This window comes from Rissa tridactyla, chromosome 3 (assembly GCF_028500815.1).
Source record: "Rissa tridactyla isolate bRisTri1 chromosome 3, bRisTri1.patW.cur.20221130, whole genome shotgun sequence".
Classification (NCBI taxonomy): domain Eukaryota; kingdom Metazoa; phylum Chordata; class Aves; order Charadriiformes; family Laridae; genus Rissa; species Rissa tridactyla.
Genome location: NC_071468.1, coordinates 42,463,415 through 42,488,357, shown reverse-complemented (window position 1 = coordinate 42,488,357; position 24,943 = coordinate 42,463,415). Strand labels below are relative to the sequence as shown.

Genomic DNA, 24,943 nt, shown 5'->3' with positions numbered 1-24,943 from the left:
TTATGACATACTTCGATTCTAATGGTAAACCTTTTCAGTTCATGAGTAGAATGCTGTGTTTTCACTTTGCTGTAGCTAGTTAGGAATCTATGAGGAAAGGAGGATAAGATACCTTCTTAACAGATGGTTATGAAGGTTTAAGGGCGGGAAAGAAATAATAAAACAATTAGCCAGCCAAACATATCCTCGGAAAACCTATACTGCAAGCACCGTGAGTTTCTCAAGTTTCCTTTCCTAAGCAGTCCCAGTGGCGGAGTTCTGGGTCAGGCTATTACTACTTCTCTTCAGCTGTTCCTCAAACATCAACATACAAACCTGTGTCTGAAAACTTATGTGAATCAAAGTTGGCCAGGGGGCAGGCACCTTGTGGGTACCTTTGTGGGTTTTTTTAAGACATGGATTGGTTCATGACATTCTTTACTCTGCCTAAATTAATTCTACTTTTTCTAATCTCATTTCTACTAATTAATTTGTAAATAATTTTTCCAGTGGGGCTGTAGATGATACAGCACCTTGGTGCTAAGATGGGAACGTGTAACTTGAAAAAAATATGTATATGCTTCCTGACTGCAATGTAAGAAGAACTTGAACTTACAGTTCAAATTATCTGGCTTTTCTTCTTTCCTCCAAGTGATTTACAAAGGTTTTCTTCTGTGTGTGTAGTACAGTGTAAAACTCAGCAACCTGAGTAGATTAAGTATTAACCTCTTTCATCTACGTAATGGTTGTAGCCCTGCATTGAAAAGTACTTCATCTAGAATCATGTCATTTTACAGATAATGGTCCTTTCCTGGCATTACTTGCTTCTCATACCAATGATATAAAATTTACAGTAAGTTAACTTCAAACAGCTTAAAGTCCTGTGGAAGACAGTCTGTGAATTACTTCTTGTTTTTATGCTTGCAAAGCAAATATGTATGAAAGTGTGTTTTAATGGCTAATTTTAACCTCCAAAAGCAAGATGTTTTGATGGCTTTATTATTTTTTTTTGTTTATTTTAAAAACAAAAAGGCTTTGAGACCTTTTATATTCCCTAAAAGTGATCAAAGAAAATCCCAATATGTACATGGTTATTTTGCTTTTTAAATAAAATTCATATTGGCGCCTACTACGTCAAACATTCAAATAAAATACAAATTCTCACAGTTTTAGCTTACATTAAAGATGGAAATCATTGTGTGGTTTTAGAAACCAAAGCAATTCCAAGATAGACACAGTTGGAATTTTTTTTTTATGTGACAGCTTGTTTCATACACTTAGTAACATCAGTGTGAAGTTGAGCGTGTGCATCCTAATGAAGGAGGAAGTCTAGGGGAACTTTTATAGTTACTCTCTTAGGATTAAGATTCAACTAGGTGACATAGTTGCACTTGTGATGGATTTATGTAGCAGAAGCAAACTCAAAATATAATAAATTACTCATTTTTAGATGTGCATATAGACTACAAGGTACTATTTCTTGATTTTGTTGTTAGTAACGTGAAGTATCTTGTACATTTTTCTGTAGATTAATACTAATAGTTGGTTTTCTTTTGGCAGGTTGTCAAGTTGTTAAGTAACAAAAGATCTCAAGCTGTTGGAATATTAATGTCTAGCCTTCATTTAGACATGAGGGATATTCAGCATGGTAAGTGAAATGAGCATTGTTGATTCTAGCTCAGGTAACATCGTTACTACTCTGGAAATGCTAATTACTTCTATCTTTTGATATGTAAAATAAACTAATGAGGTGCTTTTTTACACTCCATTTTTCTGAAAATAACTTGTTCTGGCATTTATTTTCCCCTTTCTAGTAACATATTCCCTTGTCCTGTATGGAAAATAAAACTGATTGTTTGCAGAATTGCCATCAGGTATTGAAGTTGTATAAAATATAGACACTTTGGTTTTGGTATTTCTGAGGAGGAAAGTGTGATGTGTTGTTTATTTTAATTCAGATAGCCTCAGGACATATCTGGAAAAGTGACTTACAGCATTTAATTGAGTTGCTGTATAAAATATTTCCTATTTTTGGGTTAGCACAAACTGTGCAGTTCTTTCATCTTCAACAGCATTTTTTATAAAGGGAGATCTTTTGGGGGAGTGTAATACTTTTCACATTTATGCTGAGACAGTAGTGCAAAAAGGTGAAAAGTGGAATTGCATTTATATTCAGAGCATCCCTTATGTTTCCCAAAGGCTTTGGATAGATTTGAAGCAGATTGAATTATCCTGTGAAGTGCCAGCCTATCTATTAAATAAATGTGGTTTCAAGTATAACACAGACTTCATAAATCACAAAAACATCTTGTGAACTTTCTAGGCTACGTATTTACAGCCATGCATTCAGTTTACTATGATTTACTTATTTTGTGAAATTATTCATAAATGGAACAAATTTCAGAGCACTCTGTCAGCTAGTGAGTAACTCTTAATCACAGATTTAAGCTTTTATTAAATTGTTTTGATGGTTACTAGACTTCCTCAAGCTGAAGCACTTAGGATGGTAGTCATAGAGCAAGGCGCCAGTACTGGCGCCAAGAAGTACTTGGTATTTCCAAAGCTGGCAGATGTAGTTCAGTTAAGTCATAGAGCAAAATCTGAAAACAATGATATGGTCCTTTCCTTCAGTCAAGTATTCAACTTGGTTTCAGTTAATAATGAGAACCTTATGAACAAAGGAGTCCGCCTAACATCTGTGTCTGTGGTAAAGCCAACACAAGTTCATTGAAAATTTGCTTGCTTAACATGCAACACTAACAATAACATGGCATGAATGTCAGTAGTTGAAGGGGTCAAACAATATTATGCTTAACCTTTATCCTATTACAATATTAAGCACACATGATCATCTAAGAGCTCTGTGCAGATTTTGTATATTCCTCTTTCAATAGCTGTTTTCTAAAACTAAAAGTCTTTGCAAATGGGAATTTAGTACTGCTCTTATTCCCTTGCTGTGCAGAAATGATTGAAGAAACATGAGAGAACTTTTGTCTGATGGGGCAAATTGTGGAAGTCGTTGGAAGATCCTGGTGTTGAAAATGTTTTGTTTTTTAAGAACATAAAATAGGCGTGGAGGAAAAGTGGTGAGGAGCAGGAAAGAAATTTGCACAGTGGGGGCAAGAAAAATAGAGGAGAGATCTCACCAAGAAGTATTTCTGGCATCAGTGACTCCATGCAGAGTTCTCCAAGTGATCTAACCGTAGAGCCCACGGAGAAATTATAAAATCACAAGCCCAAGTATTTAGCTTCACCTTTATGCATGCACTATTTTTACTTGCTTGTTAAAAAGTAAGGGGTTTACATATTTCTGAGTTTTATAGCTTAATGGTTTATCTGCTGCAATTTGAATATACTAACGAGAAGGTACTATCAAAAACTAAAATAATGTTAAAAAGTGCCTGCATTAGCAAAATGGGCAGTTGACATATTAAGATTAAAGATGTTGACAATAACTAGAGCAAAAAATGTGCTCAGTGTTCTTTGTCCCCTGGCCCAGGATTTTAGCGGTGGTCTTGAATTTTTGCCACGTTTAACGTACAAATATCCATACCTCACTCAGTACAACACAAGCAATGTTTTTTCATAGATTTGAAAGGCAGTGAAACGGAATTTTTTTTTACCCTCACTCTGACAATTTGTGGTACTAGGCAACTTTCTTTATAGCCTTTCTTGTAAATGTTCCTTATATTACATATAAAGCATATCTGTGGGATGCGGTGTTCATGCATATTGCGGAAGAATTGTAATTTGTTTTTTATTATTTCTTTTTTTTTTAATGGCCATAGAAAAGCACCCAGAAAGAGAAACTTTCAGTGCAGTGTGGTATTCAGTCCATTTCTTGGTTTGCATTACTATTGTGTTTCATTTTCTAATGGTTTAGACAAATCTCAAAGCATTACAGGAACAGAAAGGAAAACAATTGCGCTGGGTATTAATTCACCTAAGGAATTTCAAGTTTTAATTCACATTGTGCTTAACTCAAGAGCTTAAAATAACTTGAAACCTGGGAAACTATTATATTTAATGTCTTGAAATTTATTTTTTTTTTGTTGGGTTTTTTTTGTTGTACTTTTGTTTGCTTTTTAAGATACAAAATGGTGGAATATTGTCTGAAAGAAATGATCCTTGATGAAAGATTGTTTTCTAAACTTGAAAATTTGAATTGTTTATGCTATTTTGTTAACTGATCTTGAACACATAGCTACTTTGTCATGCGTGTGTGATCAGATGGCATTTAATGGAAGATCTCAGAATATTGTAACATGTGCTAAGTGGCTTTCTTTGATGATGATGATATCCTTGTTAAGTATCTGCTTGTAGAATCGCATTTGTCTGCTCCTGGCTTTGAAATTGGTTGCCAAACTCCCAACCCCTGGTTTCTTTAAAAAGATTTTTACAGTAGGGAAGGAGTAGTTGCAGTAAGCAGAGCACATTTGTACTGAACTCTAGTACGTCTTTCTAGTAGTGCTTTAAAGTAGGGTAGGTTGATTTTTGTTGTTGTTATGTTTTGGTGTTTTTCGGTTTTGTTTTGGGTTTTTTTTTGTTTTGTTTTAGTAAATTATAATTGCTAACAGAACTCCCAGCTATTTTACGCAGTGTAGGCTAGAACTGTAAGAAATGTTGGTCTCTTTGGTCGCAGTGCCATTTCTCTATGTTATTAGTACAAAAATGAGTCCTCTTCTCATGGTTTCTCTGGTTTCACACAAGGCTTTACTGACACCTATTTTTTACAGTCATCTATCAACTCTGCAAAATGCTTTATCTGGGCATTTTGCTTGCTTTTTTATTTTTACTGTACCGCAAATATCCTTTATCTAGTATTATGTTCCCACTGGAAATATAGCGGTATTTGGCTGCATGATACAGTCAAGGCTTGAGAAATGCCAAACAAGCACTTCTTACATCTTTTTCCTTTATAGCTCGGTTTTTCTTCCTAGAGAAAAGATTTTGGTTTTAACATTAGTCTTTTGGGCTTTTTTCCTTAACATTTCAGAGAGGCAGTGTGTGCTTAAATTAGAGATCCAACAAGATTCCAGTTATCTGCATATGATGAACACCCTATACATTCATATATAATTGCATGTTAAGCCCGTGTCTGCGTTTAGGGACTGTATCTCTTTAAGTAAGAGCTCTCTTTTTAATAAAGTTGTCTGTCATCATGCGAAATGTAACAACTGTTTGAAATTGTAAGGATGTTGCAGAGAATATGGTCGTCAGTGCCTTCCCCCCAGTCCCTTTGCTCCTAAAGGTACAATGTATCATCTTCTGTGTTTAAGCTTCTATGGCTGTCAACAAGTGCAATAAGAATACCAAAAAATTCTTCTGGGTGTGTGTAAAAATAGAAGGAAAAAATTAAACTGAAGATGTAGGCCAGAAGAAAAGCAAATTTTATATTTCATGCAGATAAATATTACATTTACTACACAGTCGGATTCAGATCTAATATTTATTGCCAAAATGGAAATTAATATTTTGTTCACCAAAATCATCTTAGTCTGAGTGTGCCTTCTAAATGTTGAAAGTAGAAGTCTGTCAAAAACCAGCATATGCCTTTCTCTGTCTTTTGAAGTTGTCTGTAATCTTTTGCAATTCAGTAAGTTTCCCTTAGCTGGGTTTGTCATTGCAGGCACTGTGTTACTTCTGTCATGGCTGCAATACTCCTATATTTCTGTAGCGTTTTGTATAGCACCTTGTGGTTGTCCTGGCTCTGTTGGAAGTAGTTTAGTGATTTTGGACCACCTTTCTCATATCCTCATTTAACAGGTCATTTTCTTCCCCTTTCTGAGACACTGGTTGTCTACAGAATTTGATGGAGCTACCTGTCCCATTCTGGTAACTGGAAAAAAAACCCAACATATGGAAGAACAAGGATCTTGAGCACAGGAAACTTGAGCATAGGAAGTTCCACCTAAACATGAGGAGGAACTTCTTTACTTTGAGGGTGGCAGAGCACTAGAACAGGCTGCCCAGAGAGGTGGTGGAGTCTCCGTCTCTGGAGACATTCAAAACCCACCTGGACGCGTTCCTGTGCAACCTGCTCTAGGTGACCCTGCTCTGGCAGGGGGGTTGGACTAGATGATCTCCAGAGGTCCCTTCCAACCCTAGGATTCTATGATCTTTTTCTTACAGCTCTCAACTCATAGTTGGTCATCAATACTAGGAAAGGCGGTTGTATAAAATAATGTAATAGGAAAAGTAGTTATGTAAATGGCAGGCAGATTCACCTACCAGCTGGTGAAGCCCAGCCTTTTAATCTGGATTTGAGACTATTTTACTGGAAGTTGTATTTCTGGCAGAGCTTGGTCTGCTAACAGAAGTACAACTTTGAACAACAGACGTGTCTTCTGTCCTGAATTCAAGACAGATGTGCAGGAATTGAACGTACTTTAAATGTTACTGGGCAAAATAAATGTTTGTTCTTTAGTATTTGGCTATTAGTGACAGAGGAACAACAGAAAGTCTTGGTTTTGTTTTCTTACTTGACTGCTCACACTGACACTTAGAAATTATGAGCTAGGAGAGACTTTGTCAAAGGTTAACTGAATGATTTCACTGGAGGAGGATGACAAAATGTCTCTTATGCTGCATTATTGAAATTTTCTGTGCAGGAGTATTTCACGCACTGAAGTACCACATAGTCTCAGTTGTCATAGGTCCAAGAGATGCTCTAAATGGAAAGCAATCAGGAAAGAATGACTCAATATCTGGAAAGTAAGAATCATGATTAGTGTATCTTATGGAAGATTCAGAGGTGATCTGAGAATTATTGATCCTAATAAAAATGTATGTGTATAGCATAATCATTTGAACTCATAATACTGAAATATTTGTCAAGAATGGGTATCTTCCCAAAAGACATTTTACTGTTTAAAAAAGTTATAAGGACAAAACAATACACGATTGGATCAAGTTATTTGGACATTGTTATGCTGGAAGGTAAACCAGCTGCCCAAAATTGTTATTTCTGTCCATTTAGTTTATGAAAAAAAATCCTGGATGTGAGGAGAGCCCTCTGGAGCCCTTGACTGGCCACTCCTGACAGAGGCAGCTCGTGAGGAAGGACAACGAAGGACCTTGGAGACAGGTTGGATTTCTAATGTGGCGTAAACCCCTGAGCTGTGGGTGAAGGCCCTGAAATCCAGTCCTGACTACTGAAAGCATGCCTGGAGTCGTCTTTCTATCCTCTGAGATTTTCTGAAGTTTAGTTCACAGTGATCAGAGGACAATAAAGCAATAGCAGCAGTTGTTAAGGAAAAAATACCACCTCAGTTATCATTTTCTTTAAGTATGAATGCAACATGTCAAGATAATGAGGGACAGAAATACTCATATAACCAAGAAAGGAACTGAATGTTTTATGTGACACACCCTTTTAGAATTTACAGTTAAAAATAAATGTATAGAATTAAACCAGTTTTCTGTAGTGCAAAATATATTTTAAAGAAGTTAGGTTTTTTAAATGAGGAAAATCGTATTGAGTGTTTTCACAATATTTGAATCAGCAGAGACTAATTACTGCCACATTGGATAGTTTGGATAATTAAAGATTTTTGTTGTTGTTAAGAACATACGAATGTAATTTAATAGAGAAGTTTTGTAAGAAACTGTAACTGCATTGTTTGTCTGTTGTTTCAGTTGAAACAGTTTATTTTTTTTTCTTGGAAGTCTGATTAACTTTGAAACTTTGAGAGAAAAGTTTCAGGAAAGTTCTATTCTCCCAAAAGAAAAAAACCAGTACTGTTATTTCCCATTTGTGTACCGTGTAGTCACTCATGAGAGGGATGATTACAAAATTCTAAGCATAAAAGCAACAAAATGTAGGCTATTAGAGTTAGTACCATGCAAAAATGGGGAGGGGTGTGGTGTGTGTTAAAGACCACCTGGTCTTCTTTCCATAGCAGAAATATTTTCCAGTGGTCATACTTTTATACATTCCAGGACTACATAAAGATTTTTGCATTATAAACATTGGGAAAGGCTTATTAATTGATTAAGACCTTTCAATAACAGTCACATATTTTTTCATTAATTTGAAAGGCTTAGAAGAAAAGGATGTTTGCCACAACAGTGCGTTTGTGATTTGCACTTAAGATGAGGATTTAGTAAAAACTTGCAAGGTGAAATCTTTTTTACTGTATTTTTCTTATCATTCCTCTTTTAAGGAAGCAATTAAAACTACATGCTGTATTTGATCAAACAAAGATCTCTCTATCTTAGTACCTGATCTCCTGTGTGGATAACCAGTAAAAAAATTAAAAAAATGAGTGACACTGACAGCTCATTATGTAATTTTTATAGCTCTCTATTTCATCTTTTTGCAGTAGTCGTCTTTCTCCAAATTGCAAAGTTTGTTTGGAATGACCTTCATACATGTTGTCTGTTCTTTTGATTTTTTTTTTTTTTCCTTGTCACCAGTCTACAATCCACAGTTCTCTTTCCTCTCTTTGGAAATGAGGTGACTAGCTCTGTATGCTATTTTCAAGATTTATGTGTGCCATATGCCTATGCCATGGTATCATATCATCTTCTATTTCAGGCTCCATTTTTTTCTGTATTGTTACTGACATTCTGTTTGCCCTTTAACTGTTGCTAATTATCGAGCGTATGTTTTCAGAGATCTATGAAAAAAATCTGAATGTGTTTTTTGGGGCAGTAGTTGCTAATTTTGTATCCATCACAGTGTTCTTACAGTTTGGGGTTGGTTTTTTTTGGAGAGTGTTCCATCTACTTTACATGTATTGACACTGAATATTTAAGAGATCCTTTTGTACATGTTTGTGGTCAACTTTAAAGTGGCTAGCATTTGTTACCTGCCAACATCACCACCTCACGTTCATTAGCACCAGAACCTGCAAAGATCCTAGTAAGGCTCCACTGCTACAACTCCATACTTTGAAAACTGATCCGTTCATTTTTGTAATTGATTTCCTATTTTTTTGAGCAGGGTTTTTTGTTTGTTTTTTTTTTTTTTTTTAAATCAGAGTAGACCTTTCCTCTTATCTCACAACAGTATGATTTTTTTCTGAAGCCTTAGCTAAGGATTGTGAGGAGCCTTTTGCAAAACCAGTATCAGTCTGATCACTCTTACCTGTGCCTTTGTTGACACCATCAAAGCAATACCATTTAATTTGTTGCTCATGAATGTCTACAACAAAATGACAGGCTACCTCTCTTTCTCATTACATTGGTTTATCTGTATGTCCTTTAAAAAAACCTGTTATTCCATATAATACATAGATATTTTCCAGGCACAGAAGTCAGGCTGACTGGTTTGTAGTTTCCAGCATTATCTTGGGAGTTCTCTTAAAATTTGCATTTGTATGTTCTGAAACTTGTTCAATTTGAGACGGTGCCCAAAACGTATCACCCAAGAAGTATAGAACTTGTCTGAGGATCTTTTTGACCTTTTCTGTGGTTGTGAATCTTAAGACAAACACTTTGTTTAACATTTTCTGATTCTCTTTCTTTTGTGCTCTTTTTACAGCCAGATTATCGGTACGCCCAACTGTTTCCTGTCAGGCTTCATATGTCTGATGTGTTTGAAAGCAGTTTTATTACTAGCTTTATGCATTTGGCAAGTTGGGTTTAGACCTTTTTGTTCTTGTCCCATTTCTATTGAACTTACAAGATTTTGCTTTTCTGTTTTCTTTGGCTGAATTCCACTTTTTGAAGAGTATCTTTTATTTACAGGTGTCTTCTGTGCTCTTATGTTTAATCATATATGTGGGTTTGAGGAGTAGGAATACTAGGGATATGAAAAGGCTAGGGGAAAAAAGGGTGCTTTTGAATTTTTTAGTTGATGATGTATTTTTTTTTTTTCCCTGAACCTCTAATGTAGTGTCTGTAAGCTTCCTTCTGACTGCCAGGCTTTCTTGCCCTTTTAACAGGCTTCTCATTTTAATGTAATTCCTCCTTGTAAAGTCTAATTTTATGGTGTTATTTTTAAAAATCTTTTCCCCATCCTATAAAGAAATTTCATTTAAGGCTGTTACGGTGTCTCCAACTGTTTTGTACAGTTCTCTCCTCTTTTGATATTTCTGCCTAGTTGCTTTGAGTAATAATTGTAGTATCCTAAAATTTAGACTCTGCGTGATGTCTCAAAAATATATTCAACAGATTAAACCTTCTGCTATTATGTTTTCTATTATCTTACAGCTTTTACCATTTAGAAGTCCTTATTGCCATGCTGGTTGAGTGATCTGTAATAGGGTAAAAAACTGCGTTTTTTTTCTATTTAGGCATGAACTCCCTCAGTAGGGATCTGTTACAATTGATTGCTTTATCTTAAGTGACTTATGCTTCCTTCGGTATTCCTTGCCACTCTTCTGCAGTAACCAATTATAGCACCATATGCAACCTTATATTATTAGTGTCACACTGGTTATCGTTCTTCTGTTTCATTCGGAACAGCCATTAAATCCATCAATAAATATAAATTTGCCGCTTGCAAATGCTAGGTATACCTGGAAACTATATGGAAACACATCATCTACACAGCCTGCGCTTGATCTCTTGAGCTCTGCTTCTCTGGGTCATTTTGCTGACTGACCTCCCTCGGTTTATTCCCGGGGGTTTACACCGCTCTCCCCTCCATCCCCGCCGGCTGCGGGGCAGCGCCGGCCGCCGCCGCGCACCGCTACCGCCGCCCCGGCCGGCCCCGGGTCCCCGCTCCCGGCAGCAGGTGGCAACCGTGGCCCGCGCTGCCGCCGCCGGCGGGGAGCTCGGCGCCCCCGGCCCGGGAGACGCCGGCCCGGCTGGCGGCAGAGCCCTGCGTCGGGCAAGGTGCTCGACCTCCGTGGCCTTGGCCCCGCTTTCCCGCTGCTTGCCGGCCTGCTTCTCGCCCGGGGACACCCGCTTTTAAAAAATAGTTCCCAGTGTAAGGAAGAGAAAGGATGATGCGAAGGTGGCAGAGTGGTTTGTTTGCTGTATCCATCCATCATCCGTGGTAGGGTAGGGTAAGAAACAGTGCAAGGGGAGATTATGGTTAGATGTTAGAAAATCTTTTTTTCTACTGCAAAATTGTGAAACATTCAGTTTGAGAGCCTGCGGTTTCTCATGCTGGATTCCTGTCACATTCCTGTATCTGTGGCTTTATGAGGTACCTGGGTTTCTCCTACTTTTTTCTCTTCTTTCTCTTGTTCTGTGGTGATCCCTAGATATTGAAAGATCGAAGTTATTTCCAATGTTCTGCTGTTCCACAGGAAACCTCCCCATGCAGCATGTATTAGACTCTGTTTCAGTGTAATGTGTTTTCTGTTTTTAGTGAAGCTGCAATTGCTTTAGCTACCTTGATACAAAATATAGCTCAATGGCATTGAACTGAAGCAATACGGACTCCCTGTTGTAATCTTAAAGTCCTCAGTAGGCCGAATCCAGTCATGGGTACTCAAATAAATACACATATAGGTGATTCCAAGTAATATTTCATTATTTCTTTTTTTCTAAAATGAATGTATTTTGCTTTTCCACATATCCAGGCATTTGGTTTTGTTGCAATCCCAGCCCTTATTTCCTTCAGTTATTAATATCGGCTTTTGAGAAACACTTCGGAGCATGAGAAAAGATGGAACTTAAACCATAAACACGCATCCTTCTGTCCTCAGTTATCACTGTATTGTGATTTGAATTAGCAAAGCCGTGTCATCTGTCATCTACCTAGCCAAAAATCTTTTTGCATTATTTTCATAATCCCACCACTCTTAGAACATGGACTAAATATCACAAGATCATTACATCATTTTTTTAGCATCTGTAGCTCTTTAATACTGTAACTTCAGAATATTTGGTGAAAGGCTTAACACGCGTTAGTACAGTGAAATCCCTGGTGTTTATCCATACGTCAGACTCGGCAGGCATGTAGAACACCAGGCTACATCTAAACTGCTCTCCAGTGTGCCAAAAAAAAAAAAAAATTATTTGGAGAATAAATTGAGAGTGTGTACTTTTATTTCGGTGAGATACTGAGATCATCTGACAGAGGGAAAGGGAAATTTGCTTTTGAAAGGAAACCTCTCAAATGTTTTGTGTCTGTAATTCTTGAGCAAGAAAATTTGTATTTTGACTTGTGATTGGAGCAGTTGACTATATATCAATTATAGATATGCTTTGCATATCTATAATTGACTTGTTTTGCATGATTTCTGAATCCCTGTAAGTTTCCATGTAGTGTTTTCTAATTAGCTCTACTATTACAGATACTGATATCATCATACAGAACTGGCTACCTTGAACCATAAGCAAGGAAATCTTGTTTCTGACTGATCATGCATGTCTTCATGGCTAAAAGAACTTCCAGTACTTTCTGTTGTAAATCATCCAAAGGTAGCAACATTCTGAGTAGTCTCTGTAAAATGATTTAGGCTTGTTGATGTTAGAGAAGACTAGTAGAGAACTTCAGAGGGACCTAGCAAAGGGCAAACATGCAGCTTAACTCTAGATTTTTAGAAAGAGCATACTAAGCATTTAGTCTGGCTGCTAAATAAGGCATGACATGTAATATTGCCTGCTAATTTCTGCCTCAAGCCATTAGTCTGTATAAATACGAACATTTTAGCAGTATAAATGATCTTGGGTTCCAGCTGAAATTCTGACCCTTCAACCTTTTGCTTTCTTTGAAGTCACTGATAGTTTTGCCATTTATTTTGGTGAGGCTAGGATTTCATACAAATACTTCAAGTGATGGAGAAGTCAATGTATCCCATGAAACATTGTTCAAAAGATTAATTTCACTCACTTTTAACACTTAAATATTCTTTCCATAATGAATTTGTCAGATTAACTTACAGACATCCTTCATTCTTTCCTACTTCTGGTCTGTGCAACTACAGAGCCATCTACTTTCAGATATCTTCTTGTGCAGGTATGCATAAGAACTATAATCGGGTTGCCTCTTAACTTTCTTCTGTATGAGCTACATAGATCAGGCAATTAAACAGAAAGACAAGTTCTTGAAGTTATTTTGCTATTTCCTTTGTTGGTCTCTTTGATATTTCACCACCTATAGCTCTAGTCCAAAGATTGTTTTGACTCATCTCTCAAGGACTGACTAGAAAAGGAGTTTTTTGTTAGTCATTGGTCATGATTACTAAGACTGTAGTCAAGAAAGTTCTTTAGGTGACTTTGAGTCTGCTCAGGAAAGAGTGGCTCTCCTATTAGCATTGCCACATGGACTTCACTGAGGATCGGTAACTACTTTTTTAATATCTTTCTGTTTGGAGTTGGTATAGATATATTTAGTTGCAATAAGCTGAGAGCAGATTCCTATGGAAGCCTAAGATACTTTATCAAATAAATTTGCAGAGTGCTATATAACTGCATAAAACTGGTATATCTTTGCCATTATTATGAGGGATGAATTGTGGTCACTTCATCTCAAACAAATATAACGGCAAAAAATCAAGAGGTTCAAGGGTGGATTAGAGGAATGATTGAAGAATGGAATGTGTATGTGGAACATGGAAAGATTGGGGACTGTTCAGAGCTGCTCACGGTCACAGAGTAAGGCAAATAGTTCAGAGATTCCATACAAAAAAGTTAGCGTCCTTCTAGTGATTATGATGTTAGAATAAGCAATAAATGATTCTTCCGATAGTTGTATTAATTTTAACCTGAATTTATTCTTGACTTTGCACTACTTTAAACCTGTTTCATCTTTGCCACTAAACTACTAGATGATTCCAAATAAGTATCTTTGTCCTCCCCCTGCGTTTTTTTATCATTTAGAAGGAGCTCCCTGAAGCATGAAAGAGAAAGCTTGTCTCTCTGCTCATGGATTGGACTTTTCAGAGTTAGCCGTAGCTTTGTTCGCTTGGACTGATAATGAAAGTAGATAAAGTGGAATTAAACCAAAAGCCAACAAATTTGAATTCTGAAAAAAACCACACATAATTAAAAGTCTCAATTAGTTTGAAGGCTTGTTTGTATTCCAAATAAGTCTTCCTAACCTCTTTTTGCTGCACTCAGTAAGAGATGCTACCTTGTTCTGCAAAGTTTGACTTGCATATGTCCTTTGACTGTCACAGTTACACCATCACTGGTACCACAATTAGCCTGTGGAACTCACGAACATGGTGTCTTTGAAATACGCATTGAAAAGCGTTAGAGCTGATGCGGATCTAAAAAACGTCTAACACATGGGAAACCCAAATTTTATTTCAGTTGACTCATGAATACAAAGCTATAAATTGTATCTGTCTGCAGACAGATTGATACACAACGTCAGACCTATTGCATATGTGCCTTGCAGCTGACGTGTTTGTGTAGTTTGTTTGTATAAGGAAAGTATAGCAGTCTCCCCACAAAAAGTGATACAGTCGATAGGTATGACAAGTTGCATTTTGAGAACCTCTAACCAGGATGCCTGAGGTGTGCTATACCACCTTAACCAGAAAGTGAAAAAGCTTAGGACAAGCTGATATTGAAGTAAAAGCCAATAGCGTTGTTTTTTTTATAGCAGTAATTTTATTTTCTGTAACAGAATTTCTTACGTGTAAAATATATCCATATGTCAATGATTAATTTTATATTCAAATCTTATTCTTGAAACACTTTTAAAACACATTTAAGGGAGAGGAAGTTTACCTAGAGAACAACAAACCCCTACTATAAGCATAAAGCACAATTTTTTTAAACTTATTTAAATGTGTCTTATATCATTTGCATTTGTGTAGTATGCTAAGCCTTAAGTAGCATTTGGGCAGTTATCATGGTAATCCTTTCCAGTTCGTTGAAAATCTTGAATCCTGCCAGTCAATCTTGCACTTCAAGTTCACTCTCCAAAGACCGGCCCCTGGCAGGTTCATTCAGACTGTTTGCTCCTCTATGCGCTATAGTTTAAAATAAGCATAATCTGGTAAAATGCCAGTCTTTTCTCAACCTTCCTATATCCCACACCCATGTTTTTTTCACCTGCCAAATTCAAACAAATCTTATCTAAACAATTAAGATAAGCATTGAAGTACTCTCTATAGTCAAATCAGCAAACCTCTCAAAACCAGAACTGAAATACAATCTCTCTAAATTAAACAGTCTACAATGGCAATCATGTTTGTATTTAAACATTTTGTTCTGAAGGGATTACAGCATTGGTCTCCATTTTTTTTCCTGCCTAGACAAGAAGGCGACATACTGAGTCAAACAAAATGTATTTGTTCTCTAAGAACTGAACTTGCACACTTTTTATAAACAAACTGTATAGGTGTATGAAGTTAGACTTCACATAATCAGTAACTGCTGTCCTTTGAAAGGTATGTAATGCAACTGTTTATATTAACTATGTATAACTATATATAAAATCTAGTTATATATTTTGTTGTATGTGTGCATATATATTCATATGTATGTAAAAAAGCTCTATTGATACAATTTTGTTGCTATATATTAGGGATACAACATTAGGGAATAGTAATGCTAAGGATAAATGTCTAAAAAACTTAATCGTGTTTGTAAGAGAAGAATCAGGACAAAAAGTGATAGTAAAGATTTGTTCTTTTTGATATGAAGTCTCCTACTCCTGTTACTTCAAATTTTGCAAATGCATATTCTTGCTTAATTGATTCTCATTTTGTTGCTTCCCAGAAATGTGAGTGCATGTTCTTGAAGATATTTAAAAATTTTAAGTCCTTTAAAAACAATCTGAAGCAACAGCTAAGCTTAATCCATGGCTTCTGCTTGAAAATTTTATATACTGTTCTGGTTTCTTCCACAAGCTTTAGATCAAGGTGAATTACTGCCACAATAAAACTGTTCTAAATGCTGTTGCTTGCCTCTGATCCATGCCGTATGTACTGGTGTTGAAGATCCAATCTTCATTGTGCTTTGTGCACTTAAAGTTTACATCCTGGTAATGTTAAGAGTATTTGCTAATGGATAAACATATCACAAAGGTACTGAGGGCAAGCAGGTAGCTATTAATACAAAATCGTTTTAAATTATGCTAACTCTACCCCATGCAGCATTCCCTGCCTACCCGTTATCAACAGGGGTTTTTTTGTACAAGTTGAGCAAGTCCAGATAGTCCTGTTTAAAAAAAATATATATTTTCTTTCACTTATTTTCTGAGAATATTTAGAACTTACATAGTCATGATTCTTGTGTGTTTCGCTGCAGCTCTCATTAGCACAAGGACATTTGATTTTACCACTGTATTTTGCATATTTATGTAAGCATGACATTTACTTCAGAGGCCCATTTGGGATTTAACTTTCTGCATTAAGAGATTCACATTTCTGTTGTTTGAGATAAAGAAGAATCCCAAGAAAATAGCAGTAGCTGTCAAATTTTTGGAAGTATCACAGATAAAAACATTACTTTGTGCAGTAGGCCTGTGTTAGATGAATGATGCCAATAAGCTCACATGTGGGGAGAAAAAAAAGCAAAGGCTAGCAATTTCTGAAGTTGTGGATTTACTATTTAACCAATAAAAGACTGCAATAAAAGACTGCGGATTTTGCAGTTTAGTTGATTTTTAAATATAATAAGTTGGATTTAAATCTGGGTTTACTTAGCAAGTGGCTTGATATTGCATCATACCAGAATCTTTATAGCAGCAAAGGAAGCCACTGCACTTTGATCTTCTTCTAAGGCTCTCTTGGCTCTTTTGTTGATGAGAACGTTGAGGCAGACGTTTTTTCTTCTACTTCTGATTTGAGCAGTTCAGCTGTCAGTCATTCCAAGGAACTTGATGAAATTCTCTACATTGAGGCTTTTTTTTCTGGTTTGCTTGTATTTGCATGTGTGGTGTTCTTGCATTTTCTTCCAAAGACATCTGTCAGTTAATGTTTCCATTCCGTATTCAGTGACCAAACAAACAAGTTTATTTGTTTTTTTCTCTAATTTGTTGTCAGAAACATTTCATAAGTTGATCAGGCTATATACTGTCTGTTTCTCTTACATCAGAATTTTCCATTGCATAAGTTTTTGCCAGTACGTTAGTTTTCTAATGATGTTGGGTCTTGACCGTTTGAAGTCTACTACCCAGACGTTATTCTTGGAGCAACTATTTTTTTTAATTAACTCAGAAATTATCATTCAAGGAAGATCATACAATGTGACACATTTGATTTACTCATCTACTCATGTGCCTTTTTTACTTCCAAACATCCTTTTTAGATATTTGAAAATTAATATTTTTAATCAGTGTTCCAAGTACAATTACTTGAAAACATTTTAGAAGGTTGAATTACTTTTAATGCTACAGTTCTGCCTTAAAATTATGTAGTAATTTTGAGACTCTATTTATGTACTGCTTATAATTTCTATATAATGTAGATACAGGTTCTTAATAACAAGAAAGTGCATTTTGGTCGTAAGACTGGTTGATGCCTTTTCTGTTTCTTTCACTCTTCAGCTTGGAGTATTATTCTTGGTGCATAGATGGTTTAATTGTTAACATGGAGGAGAATTATCTGGGGATGGAAGTTAGGAAAAAGTACAATGGAAGTTGTAACCTCTCAGTATCTTGTAATCTTGCATGTTAGAGTCACACAATGGGCAGAACAGCTGTGAAGTCCCCAGATCTGTGCCCTACACAGAACTGTGTAATAAAAGTACTGTGATTATCTGCTGTAAAAGAGGAGGTCCTTCATTCACTGAATAAGAATCAGTCTGCCTTTGTAATCTGCTGAAGTGACTGTTACTGTCATTTGACAGAGGAGGTGTGAAGTCTTGAAAAGACTCTTGGTGCTCTTCTGGAGCAGCTGTGAAAGTGAAGAGGCAAAGATGTGCAAGAGGAAAAGAGGAGTGGCCTCTTGGAGTGATACTTCTTGGTTTTTGGAGAATCATGGAGAAGTCAATAGTGGTGGAAATCAACATGAAGAACTTGGGTGGGTGATTTGCTTGTTTGTCTCCCCGAAGCATGGATCTGAGTGTAGCAGGATTGGTTCAAAATTCCTTTTGCAAATTTGTGGTGGTTTTGCTTCAGCTACTGCTTCTTTCTGGGGAATTAAACTGTAATCTGTTATCAGACAAGTAAGATTTGGAAACCACTCAATCCGTTTTTGGGGAGAAAGCAGTGCTTCCAGGAGGTCTCAAGAAGACGACACTCACTTCTAGATGGAGTCCAGAGACAGAAAAGCTTAGAAATCATACTTGGAAAGGCCAGAGAAATGGAGTGTGATTTGAAACCTACCCTGAGAAAATGGGAGACATAGACCAAGATTTGGACTGAATACCAGTATTCTGAAAGTCATCCATAAGTGAAGTTGTGCTAATGAGTTTTATGACATAAAAGTTGTATCCAAAGGATCAGGTTGATAATTCTTTTTCTTCTTCATGAAATTCTACCCAGTGGGAAATTCTCAATTTTGGCCTTTTCATTTTAAAAGGAAATTCCAGAGGTTTGGACTAGCAAACAGAATAGTTTCCAAGCACTGGGTAGCACAACTAGTGCTTTCCTAGTTGTACAGTTTATGTAAGTGGTACTATTGGTGGATTTAGATTCATAGCCTCAGGCAAGTGTAGGTTTGCTGTGTCTATATTGCCTATCAATTTTGCTTAAGTGGTAGCTGGTAGTTCACATGCTCCTAGATATATAAATAATCAACACAAATTATCTGTCCTACAATTAAAAAAAATTACAGCTACTTCCTTTTATAGTCTTCCTGAGAATACACTGTGCATCCTCCAACTTCCTGCTGGTGTTTTCTCATGCATAGCTTCTTCAGATCATATTTGCTGGCAAAAACTTTGATCTTGTTGGTTGCTTGGTTACATATTGTGTTCCCCTGAAAACATGTGGGTGGTGATTGTTCATTATGTTGGGGTGGGGTTTTTTGTGTTGGTTTGGTTTTTTTGTTCGTTTGTTTTAATAATTTCTGTGTTCTAAATTGGCTTATATATATATATATATATGGGAGAAGGTGGTCCATCTCTTCTCAGAGTTCAAGTATGCCTCTGAATATAGTTGTGTGCTTTACACTAATCTCGCTTGGTTTTTAGCAGCATGATTATCCTCTTGTCAGATGAAGTATCTTCTAAGGTGCCTAATACTGCAAATTAATTGATGTTAGTAAGCATAGTAAGTCTTTGTCTCTCCGCATATTTTTTTGATTCAGTTTATATTGTAGAAATACAGAATGGAATGGAAACTCTTCGATTTGGCTAAAATTTCTATATTCTGCAGTTGCATAAGAAGGATATAATTTCTGTCCCAAAGATACCATTTTAAATTGCCATGTAGATTGTGACAAAAACAATGAGAATATCAGGAAGGTTTTAGACCAACAAGAGATTCCTGAAGCCTTTATTTTGGATACAAATCTTTTGAAATCTCTTTCCCTTCCTCTATAGCGTCAAGCAATCCTTTGCGATTGCTCTTCAACCCTTCTCTTTACTGGGTTGATTTTCTGTAAAAATCTGTTCATCAGTACTTGCTTAAGAAAACCCTAAAACTCATTGGTTCGTAGTTCCTTGTATTTTTGTCTGTGCATATTTGTGTGTGTATCTGGGCATACTTGGTTCAAATTTGATTTAATCAAATATATATATGTGTGTGTGTATGTATACACACAACTGTATATATATACATCGAGTAATTTTACAGCATTGGCTTGAAACTGGGGCTGGCTTGCTGGTTTTATCAGCAGCAGTGGCAGTAGGAATGCAAGAAAATAGCAGAACTATGAGATCTTGAAGGTAAGAACTAAGTGCCTGAGTCTGATGTGATTAAAAGAAAATTGTTTCTATTAAAGTAAAAGGCAGCAGATATTCTTCACTGTCTTACGAACGTATTGCAAAGGCTGGATGATGTGCTGGCTATTAAAGATTGTTTCATAGTGGTCCAGACCAGGAAATGACAATGTCAACTTTGAAACAAAAAAATCACTTTCTAACATAGTGACATGGGTGAAAATATCCAGTGACTGTAAGACTATTATAAACCCTACTCCAGATGTTTGCATCAAAATATGCTGGAGTTATAACATAGCTCAGAATATTTTCATACAAGGAAATTGATGTTTCTCTGTATTTTTCGTCATTATTTTGCCACCACATATGGTTAGAAGTTTGTGTAGTCACACTGATTGTTGGGAGGGAGCAAGTTTAGCTAGTACGCTTGGCTACATAAGGAAGCTTCACTGTTTTTGTCAGTTCAAATTGTCTAGATAATGGAATTAAATATGCAACAGTCATGATTTATTTTGCGAACTATCATGTTCTGCATGACAATGCTGCAGTACTGCCAAGGAACAGAAGTTCATCTCCTGATTCCTCAGAGCGGGGGGAGAAAACCTATGGTGAACATTGAAAAATCTTAGTGGGATGCTAGAGTGCTATTTATGAACATATACATCTTTAGATGAAATATATAGAAATATGTTTGTCTTGGGAGGGGGAGATTTGAAACATATATACTAGGATCTAATTTCTCCAAGTCCTTGTCTCAGACTGATTTGTTTTAAGCAGCTCCCTGAAGTATGTACACTCTTCTGCATACCTGTTTTGTTGAAAGTACACAGACCTGGCACCGTTGTGTTTGCCAGGCGTTCTCTTATCTCCTGCAAGCATTCAAACAAAAGTGTTCTATTGCTCCCTGAGTAATCCGTGGGTGATCTTAACATTGAGCAAAAGTCAGAGCAGGAACTTATGTCATATTTCTTGGTGCAGGAGCAGACAGTCTCTGGAAGGAAGGGGAGGGGGGTGGAGCAGGGAGAAGACAGCCGCAACTCAAAATAAATAGTTGAAGGGTTGTGAGTGTGTTCATATATGAAAACATTGCGTAAGTGTAAGAATGATGAAATGTAGGGATAATACAGAGTTTCATAATATATCCTGGTTTTAATAAAGCTGTTTGTATATAGGCTTTGACATATGTGTTTTCTTAAAGCAAAGCTCCCAAACTAATCTAGACCCACTTTCTATTTGTGTGTTAATTTTAGTATCCAGTTCTACAAAGCGAATTTGGCACATTTTTAAGCATGCAGATAGTCCGACTGAGCAACATGGATTATCAAATACAACATATACTACAGTACCTTGTTGAGAGGGCATCTTCAACTCTCTGTTGCAACAATTACTACACTCGGGGCGGGGGGGGGGAGAAAAAAAGCCTGAGTTTTAAAATATCCCAAATAATTAGTCACAGATTTTTGCATGTGCCCCCTCCCCCAAAACAAAACAAAAAACATGTTGCTTCCTGAACTGTTAACTGTTACACTGCCATTATTTTTCTGGTAAGGTTTGTGAGGTTTTTTTAAATATTATTTCTGGAAATAAAATAATTTTCCTAATTATTGTTTGTTTCAGTCCTACAATTTAGCTTCATGCCCTATTTATAGATGCAGTGTAGCCTGCTTAGTTTAATCAAGATCTACACTTCTTTGTTTATAATTTTCTTATACTGTAACTAAAACTATGTCTCAGGCCTGGAAAGGGGAAACATGATGAGTCCCAGACCCGGAGTGGTATCTCTAAAGGCTTTAGAACAATCGGAAACAAATGAGCTTGAATTATATTGACTTTAGTCTTTAGGTGTATACACCGAATTTCTCTGTGACAGTTAGGGAGGTGGATTTATAGGAGATAAAGCAAGCTAGTCCTGGGTTTCTATCCCTGATCAGTGTTGCAATTTCTAGCTTAATCTCACCTGGGGGATTATTCTACTTATTGTACAAGTGCACATACACACACACACAGAGCCCATTACAAAAAAGGGTAGAAATTAATGAAGGGCAAAATGGAAAAAAGAGTGGTGTAGTGTGATAAAAATAATTTATTACCATCACATACATTCTAATCCAACATTCTAAGTTTCTTTCAAAATTTAAAATCTGGATGAGAACAGCTGGATGTATCTGGCTTTTAAATGAACTGTCAGTGTGCTTGCAAAAAATATGTAAGAGGTAGACAGAAAAGTACTATTTTTAAATAATTCTTTGTATTAGCTGAGAATAATTTTTCACTAGTTTCCACAAGTATTTCCTGTGCCTCATGAAACGTTCCTAATATGTCTGAGGAGCCAGGGTTGTGTTCCTACAAGTGTGCTCCTCTTAATGATTTTTTTTTCTTTTTTTTTCTTTTTTTTTTAAATGTCCAAGTTAGGTAGATGGAAATCATTCTCTCTGATGTTGAACTGGCTTTTTGACACTGAAAAAATACAGTATGTGTGTGGCGCCAGAATTGGTTGGGAACAGGAAAGGCATATTTTGTATCTGTACTAAACCTGTCGGCTTAGTGCATAGAAGACTTGACCCTTGTCAGGTGTCTTGAAGTTAACTGGCTGACTTATGGATTAATCAGTTTAAGACTGAAGCCAACCAGTGACAGGAATGAGCTTTGTTGTGTGAGTGTGTGTGTGTGGCTGTGGTGCAGATTTACAAATTTTTATAATGCTTTCAGTCGGACCGTGAAAGTCTGATGTAAAGCTTATCTCTGATCTCTGGCTATGGCCATACTCGTGGGATTGTGTTTGTGTGTTTGGGGGGAGGGAGATAAATTCTTTAACACTTGACACCTGGCTCTACCAGGTTTTTAGCCCATAGTCTTAGGAATGGCAGTATCTAAGGCATTAATAAAGTTAAAACCCTTAAGCTGTATGACCAGTGGGTCATAAAAACTATTGCTGGGTATTGTGCTCGGTCTTTCTTTCACAGCTGGATTATCATCCTGACAACTAATTCTTGGTTTTTTTTGTTGTTGTTGTTGTTTGTTTTTTTTTTTGTCTTTTCTATAGCTGTTGTGAACTTGGATAACTCTGTGGTTGACCTAGAGACCCTTCAAGCCCTGTATGAGAATGTGAGTAATCAGAGGAAGTCCATATAATGTAGGAATACCGTAGGTCCATGTGAAGGTATCTTTGGTTTGCATAAGTAATATTCAGAAAGCTTGTAGAACGTGTCCTATTTTGAAGTGACTTTATTTTCCCAAAAGCAATGAAAATAATGGTAAACATTTAAATTGTATTAATTGCCATTTTGTGTTTCATATAGCGCATGCATTTTTATATAAGTAACACAATCAGCTTCTAAATGAATAAACAGAAATTGGTTTGGGTTTTGTTTTTTTTTTCTTCTTGGGTGGGGCAGTCTTTCGTCAATAGATATCAGACCTTGCACACCAGGTCTCTGGCTTCACTTTGTAATTTCATTAATATAACGATGCTGTTCAATTTAAAAAAAAAATGTTTTAATAACAGCAATCATTCCATTTATGGAACTGCAGTTTTTCATTATTATGCATTATTATTATTTGGGGGATTCCTCCAAAATAATTTTAACTCTTTGAAAGGAAAAGGTTTGCTCTAAGTTAATGTAATAAAAAATAGTATAAACTGCCAGGGGCTTCATAAATGTCTGGTACTAATCATCAGAGAGTGTTTGACCATTAGGTTTGCAAAATCAGGGATTCAAAATATACTCAGGCATGTTCTAAAACTTTACAAAGCCAGTCACGTGTAAAATTCAAAAAAGTGGATCTCAGAAGCATGTTTCTGCCTTCAGCTGTGGCCAGTGAGCATTACTCCCTTCTCCGAGTTCATTGCTTATGTATGTGGAGGTCTGGCTAGGCATCTTTGGAAAGAGCTAATTTACCCTCCAAAGAACCTGAAAATCTGAAATGAAAAGCTGTGAGCCACAGAATGGCATTGAAAACCAATATATGCTACTGTATTGGATTTCTTATTCCCTCATGGTATAATTTTGATAATTTATTAATTATTTTTACACCATTCAGATTTTTGGCTTTTAGACTGTAGCTTTTTATGGCCTACGTTGGAATAGTTTGTTGATTGTTGACATTTCTTACAAATAATCCACATCAGGGCCTGAAGAGAGAGACAGTAAGCTCTAGTCCACTTTACAGAAAACCCAAAAAGCTAAACAAAATGAAAAGCAAAAATCTGACAAGAACTAGGAACCACTTCTAGTCTTATTTCATCCATGAAGAATCAACTCATTCAATGTTCCACGGGAATATAATGGTCAAATGGGAAGCTTATTCTAACTGCCCCCAAATCTTTAAACACTTCTCATCCTTATGCCACAGCGTTTCTGGTTTGGCCTGTGTTATTTTTATTTTGCGTTATTCTTAATCTGCTCCCTTACACAGCACAGCTGTATCCCATTCCATACATTCTTTAGCATGTAAAATATTGAAGTAGTTTTAGATATTACATATGCATGATTGTGAGAGATTGTGTTGTGGGAAGTATGGATACTGCCCTCATGACCAGTTCTTGCATACTTCCTTCTTTTATATTGCATAAGACTTTTTTTTTATTTTAGTTTAAAAAATAGTCCTCCTTTGTGGCTAAGGTACTAATAGGACACTTTATACTTTTCAAATGCTTTCTTAATGTCATCTCCAATATACTTCAGAGTTCAAGTATAATACATTACCTATAAATTTGCAGTTCATTGAAATAACCAAATGCCATTGTGTTCCTTTTGTCATTACCATCACTACATACTACAGAAAATGTCTATGAAATACTGTCCTGATTGAGGAAAATATCATATGTTAATATCAGGCAAGACTCAAAAAGTTGGAATGACTATAATATATTTCCTTGTTTTGAATATAAGACAGATCAGCCTAGCTTTATCACTATATTTACTTGGGTACAAGACAGCAAAAAAACAACAGTAACAAAGCAACCAAAACCCAAAAAGCAAGGAACAAACGAAAAAAAAAAACCACCCCAGTTTATTTGGAGAGAGCTTCATAATGAGTCCTGAATTTTAATCCGATTGATAAAGTTGTGTCTTGAAAAAAGCATTTTTTTAATTGAATTTTATTTTCCATTTTTACTTTCAGTCTTTGGTCGCATCAGACCTTGCACTTGCCTCCCTTGCTAGCTTCGCTAATTATAACAATATTGTTCGTAAAAACAAAAAAAGCGTAAGCAATGGGTGGTACCAGAGGGCCTGGCATGTTTGATTCCTCCCTTTTTTCTCAGCCTCATCCTGTGTTGTAAGTGGAGGGTAACTTTGCCTCATTTGGCTACTTTGTAGCCATTAACTTAATT

The 24,943-nt window shown here is 36.3% G+C and overlaps 1 protein-coding gene across 1 annotated transcript in view; it reads left to right on the top strand.

Annotated features, from left to right (window-relative positions):
- The window catches only part of FMN2 (formin 2), a 177,298-nt gene that overhangs the window by 86,608 nt on the left and 65,747 nt on the right, over positions 1-24,943 (top strand). Inside the window, exons 9-10 of the mRNA XM_054197192.1 lie at positions 1,540-1,627; positions 22,652-22,713. Of these exons, the coding sequence (XP_054053167.1) occupies positions 1,540-1,627; positions 22,652-22,713 (150 nt within the window). The remainder of the gene's footprint in view (positions 1-1,539; positions 1,628-22,651; positions 22,714-24,943) is intronic.